At 40.0% G+C, this 5,882-nt stretch overlaps 1 protein-coding gene across 1 annotated transcript in view; it reads right to left on the bottom strand.

The window, feature by feature from the left end:
• Positions 1-3,160: 3,160 nt before the first annotated feature.
• LOC107102412 overlaps positions 3,161-5,882 on the bottom strand; it is a 6,984-nt gene continuing 4,262 nt past the window's right edge. The window contains exons 2-3 of the mRNA XM_015401725.1: positions 4,673-5,169; positions 3,161-4,586 (exon numbers count right to left, since the gene is read on the bottom strand). Of these exons, the coding sequence (XP_015257211.1) occupies positions 3,893-4,586; positions 4,673-5,166 (1,188 nt within the window). The 5' untranslated portion in view covers positions 5,167-5,169 and the 3' untranslated portion in view covers positions 3,161-3,892. The remainder of the gene's footprint in view (positions 4,587-4,672; positions 5,170-5,882) is intronic.

Raw genomic sequence — 5,882 nt, 5'->3', positions numbered from 1 at the left:
CTGCTGGGAAACCAAAAAGGAGCTCTTGGATGCAGCTGCAGACTCAGCAAAACCTTTTCTGTGGAGCTGAAGGGTTTTTCTACGAAAGGCTGAAACGTTACAGCGGGTCGCTGAGGTCCAAGTCATGAGGGTACCTTTATATAATCTGCTGTGCTGTTTTTTTAATGCACATTGTTTGTGAGGTAATCTGAGGTTTTTAATAATTCAACAATTCATACATATTAACAATAAAAAGCTGAAAATTAGCCTATATATCTTGTTGTTTTTTTTTACAATAAAAAAACTTTGTTATGTTATATATTTCCTGTGTAAAAGGCAAAGTCGGGTATTAATAGGGATGCATATTGATTAGTTTTGTATTAATGCGTAAAATGTTAGTACATGTTTAAATGTGTTTTTTAGGCTTTCTGCCTTAGCATGCTCATTTTTTGACCTCATAGGAATCATGACCTTATTATAAAATTTAAACTTTATGGCTTTACTTTTTAAAATCCAGCAAAGCTTTTAATTAATCGGTTATTTAATGAAATTATTATCTACCTTTTATAGGGAGACTTGGATAAACCATATGAACAGAATTAGCGGTTTATATTTGTCAGGTTTCTGTTATGTTTTTCTTTTCAGTATTCAGTCTTGCTTTACTACTTGTTTTGTAGTCCTAGTAATTTAACATTGTGTTATTTCCAGTCTTCCAGGTTTCTATTTGTTGCTCTCTGCTGCCCTCTTGTGTTCTCCTTCTTCCCTAGCTCTTTCCCTCTCTTGTTCTGTGCACACCTGCTCCCAGTTTCCTCATTAGCCCCCTTTTTGTCTCAGTCTCCTTTAAAAGCCCTCTCTCTCTTCAGTTCCCCTTTGCTGGGTCCTCGTCAAACACCGTCAAACTTGCTCCTACTCCTTCTCTCTGAGCCTTCCTCCTTATGATTGTGATTCCCCTGATGTCTCCATGGTTTCTGGTACGTTTAGACTAGTTTTCATGTTTTTGATTTTTGGACTCCTGGTTTCATGTTTGTTTGGACTTTGTTTTCTTTTGGATTTTTGGATAACCTGCCAATATTCACATAATGGTAATAAAAAAAATGGAAAATGAAGAGTTTTTTTTTTTTTTTTTTAACTAAAGGTGTAACTTGTAATTTATGAAATCCTGTCCAGAATATATTTCTTGGATTATATTTATATTGACCCTCCAAGGAATAGTTGCAGAAGAGTCAAGATGCTAGAAATAAATATTTACTGTACTTCAGTACCTTTTTGGGTATCTGTATTTTACTGGAGTATTTATTTTTCTCAGAACATAATACTTTTAAATAAATATATGTACTTTCTCCAAACTGGCTCATTGCTTCTACATATACTGTTATTGTAATATGATGTAACAGCTGTAACAAAACGGGTTAAATCAACAAGTTTGTTTATGAAGACAGAAGGCTGAGAAACAGACTCAGGTTCTTAAAGTAATCCTCCTTTATCAGATTTTAAATGTACATCTTAATCATAATTTAATCTCTACTTTAATTTTAACGCTTTTTACAGCTTTAATTCTGCCAACCGTTGATCTCTTAAAGGATTTAGCTGCTCTTGAAAGAATATTTTGATTGTTTGAAATTTTTATTTAGGACAAAACTAGAAGGAGTTTCGATCTTTTATCTTCTCACAAGCAAAATAACATTTTATCTACTTTCTTGCAGGTAAAATGTTTCAAGAATAGAGATTTTAAAGGTTATTTTCTATCACTTATGGCAAAAAACTTGTACTTAAAGCTACAGTGTGTAAAAACTACAGGGATTTAAACTTAAATTCAAACTTAAATCTTGTTTCCTTAGAAATGTCTATTTATAGTAACAACGTCACACATATATATGGAGGCAGACATCTTAGAACTATGGCTGTCTATCATATATACACCTCCTGTTCAGTCACTCTTTGCTGGTTCCTCGTCATTTCTTGGTTCCTCATGTGTTTTTTTCCCCCTAATTTCTCATGGATTTTAATTTTTCTGTGTTTTGTTTGTGGATTTTATGCATCTTTTGAAACCCTCTGGTTTTAATAGAAGCCATCTCTGCATTTGGGTCCTTCAAACCTCCACCCAACCTGACAGCAAGAACCAGCCAAGAGTGACTGAACAGGAGGTGTGTATATATGGGAGACAGAAACAATTGGAGGACTAATTAGCAGATGAAGAACAGGTGTGGACAGAAGCATCTAGAAGGGAGCTAGGGGGGAAAGAGGCTGACACAAGAAGGCAACAGAGGGTAAATAAGAAATACCTAAGAACTGAAATACAACTAAAAATGCAAATAAAACTCAAAAAGAAAATCTAAACAGAACCAAAACCATCACAACAGCAGCTCAGAGCTGACAAACCAGTGACTGTAGAGATTCCCATTACGCTTGAATGTGACTGCAGCAAGTTAGCCTATAAAAAAATCTATATCCTACACAGAATAAAATACTTTTTATAAAATATAAACAAAAATCATCATCACTTGACCAGATAGGTGATGTGGATGTTGAGGGAGCCATTTTGTGCCATGAAGGCCTCTGGGTTGTTGGAGGGGAGAAGCAGCTCATGTCGCTGCAGTTTGCAGTCTGACCACTAGATCTCAGATTGTAGTTTTAAGATAATTTTTGCTCTTGTGGCCTTTATTTATGTGATTTTCAAGGTAGGAAGACAGGAAATTAATTAAGAGTGGCAAAGGTCAACAGGACGGGACTGCGATAGATACGTCAAGGTAGCCTCGTAATCTTTCAAGGTTTCACTCGCAGATCAGTCTGGAGACTCTCCGTTAAAGAAAATTTGGAGCCGTTCACCAAACGAACGTCCAATCAGCGTTGGCTTTGAGGCGGGTTGAGGTGTGACGCAACGAGAAGCGCGACAGTTCAGTCTAAAGAACATGGCGGCTTCAGCCGATGAAACTAGCGTTAGCGTGGCTATCGAGCGAGTTTTATCGGAATTACAGAGTATTTCTTCACTGAAAGAAGAGCAAAACACTGCTCTGGAGGCTTTTCTCAGAGGAAAAGATGTTTTTGCTCTTCTCCCGACTGGTTTCGGCAAGAGTAGCCTGGCTTGTGGTTGTGTTTTCGTCGTCGCTCTGTTAGTACGTCATATGCTTCGTTGATCTGATTGGTTTATTTGGCCCGTCTATCACCAACATAGGCCAATCAGCTAACCAGTATTTTCGCCCCTTCCCAAAATTACTTCAACGGAAGGTTTCCAGGTGGATATGCGGAGCAAATCCATCTGGCGGAGTCAGGTTAGTGAGCTGTAGCTTCGTGCAACGATGGAAAATATCACAGTGTACGCCCCGGCTTAAGCTTAATATAAAGGGCTCTCCTTCACTATATGACATCAGCATTAACCGTGCTCCTCTGATGGAGTGTTTCAGACCAGCAGTGGCAGATCTTTTATGCATCACAAAAAAACACCAAGAATTCAATACTCTATAAGCAGCGCGAGAAACCTGGGAACTTGGTGATAACATCTTGGTATTTGCACTCTGTAATGTGGTTGGAAACTTCTATGAAAGAGTGCTGCCTTTACATTTCCTCTACTTCAGATGGATTAGTGACAAACGATTGTGTAAATGTGTCAATGACAGGGATTATTTCTGAAATAAATGAGCTGAACCATTGATTTTCTCCAATATGAATCCCTTTGGAATTTGGACAGAAGAATTTAGCCCCAGTTTAACTAATGGTGGCTGAGGGGGTGCAAACCTAACCAAGGGTATCCAAGGGTAATTACATAAAGAAGAAGCTAACATATGTTTTAGATGCAGTATGGCAGGTATGTTCAGCTGATAACAAGGATTCTGATATTTTATTCCACAGCCTCACAGCAGGACAGAGGCACCGACAGCTTAATGGCTTTAAAATCCTTAAATCTTGCTCCTTAGCCTCATTCTGAGTGCACGCACACCGCCACGTTCTTGTGCCGTTCCCAGTAGTGGCAGTCATCCGGGAAGCTCCATGCCGCTTCAGACTCCTTGTGGCGACTGACGGCGTGAACGATGAACCCACACACCTGCTTCTCCAACACCTCCACCACCTCTGGAGCGTTTCCCTTCTTCCCCGGGCCCTCCATCAGCTGCCGGATGAAGTCGCTGGGGACTGGCAGGGGTTTGGTGCTGAATGACACCACCAGGCTGATGTCGTCCACCTGAAGCACCTCGAACCAGTTCTGTCCCGCCACGTGGTGAAAGTGCTTCCCTGCTCGCAGCTTCCTGTAGGTGCTGCCCGAATGGTTGATCAGCCGCACAGACCAGGAAACCCAGTCGTACTTTTTTACCAGGAACTCCAGGAGCCGCTGAACTGCATCCTGAAGATTTTCCTCCTCTTTTTCTTGTAGGAGGCGTTGCACGTCTGATTTAGCCTGCTCTGGAAATGCAGCTATGCAGGACTCAATGGATGCCTTCATCTGGGTCTCCACCTCCTCAATTTTGGTGCTCCACTCCTGGATTTTGTCCTGCTCCTCCTCTTGGCTCTGCAATGTGAGGGCGCAGTGGCCCAGCAGGGAAATCAAGCCCAAGCAGAACAGCTCCTTCATCCGAACGCAATAATTTTCCAGGAGACGGCGGTTCCTCGCCACATACCTGCCAAACAGAAACAGATTTATTTCTAGTTGATGTCCTGTCACAAGAACTCTTTATTGGAACATTAAAGTAAGGAATGAATTTACCTCATTACTATTTCTAAAATCGGTTCCCCAAAACTATTTGCCCCCATCACAGCATCGTAGAGAATATAGAGGTTCTTCTCTCCACCGGTTTTGGTAAAGTGCTCCAAAAACAGCCTGGTCTTTACCTCCTTGAACTGCTGTTTTGCCTCTAGGATATCCATGTACTTACGGAACAGGTTCCTGATGTTCTCTTCCACAGAGAAGTAGTCAGAGTCCAGCTTTCCCTTCTTGAGCTCAGAGTCAATGTCTTCCAGCTGACTGGAGAGCACGTCCAGCTTGCTTCTGACCGTCAGGAACTGCTCTTTGACATAAAACACCTCTTTGCTCTGGGTATTGTCCAAGGCCAGCTTTAGAACCGGAGCGGCAGCCTCACAGAAGGGGAAGAGCTCGCCGACGGCGCTCGCCAACACCTCCGCCCCCTTCTCGAACATATCCATCAGCGCCTCGATGGCCTCCTTCTTCTCAGCTACTACTTTTTCCAACGAGCTCGTCATTTTCTAAATAAAAATGGACAAACGATGAGAAAGACACATGGAAGAGTCACAGCTGAAGGTCCTGACTTTAGCATTTCTTTGAGGAAATGTTTTGTTTCAACCACATGTTTAGCTTGTCATGTCAGGAGATCAACCTTTATCGTATTTTGTTCAATAAAACAGGATTTTCTTCATGTTATGACTCCTCTTTCCAAAATCTGTGGACTCAAAATACATCTTCAAATCAGAATGAGTCATTTGGTCTTTTTTTAACCAATTAATTCACATTGATCGCAATTTAGGGTTATTTTAACCAATACCAATATACGTAGATATCGCAATAAACTGCAGCTGAAATGTACACTGCAAAAAAAAAAAATCAATCTAGATAAGTCATTTTTTCTTAAAATAAGTGTATTTGTTCTTGGATTTAGGAGGTAAAAGAGACATCTTGCCAATGGAACAAGACAATTTACACTTAAAATAAGAAAACACAATAGCATTGTCTTATTTCAGGTGCATTTTATCTAATTTTCTTATTTTAAGAGTAAAAATACTCATTCCATTGGCAAACTAGCTCATTTACCGACTCAAATTAAGCGTAAATACACTTAATTTGACATTTCTACTTATTTTTAGATCCTTTTTCCAGTGTGTAGGTAAACTGGAAACAAAATAAATCTAGATAAGTCATTTTTTCTTAAAATAAGTGTATTTGTTCTTGGATTTAGGAGGTA

The sequence above is a fragment of the Cyprinodon variegatus genome, unplaced genomic scaffold (assembly GCF_000732505.1).
Source record: "Cyprinodon variegatus isolate N-32 unplaced genomic scaffold, C_variegatus-1.0 Scaffold1251, whole genome shotgun sequence".
NCBI classification, from domain to species: domain Eukaryota; kingdom Metazoa; phylum Chordata; class Actinopteri; order Cyprinodontiformes; family Cyprinodontidae; genus Cyprinodon; species Cyprinodon variegatus.
Note: the sequence above shows the minus strand (reverse complement) of the source record. Positions and strands in the feature narration are given on the sequence as shown.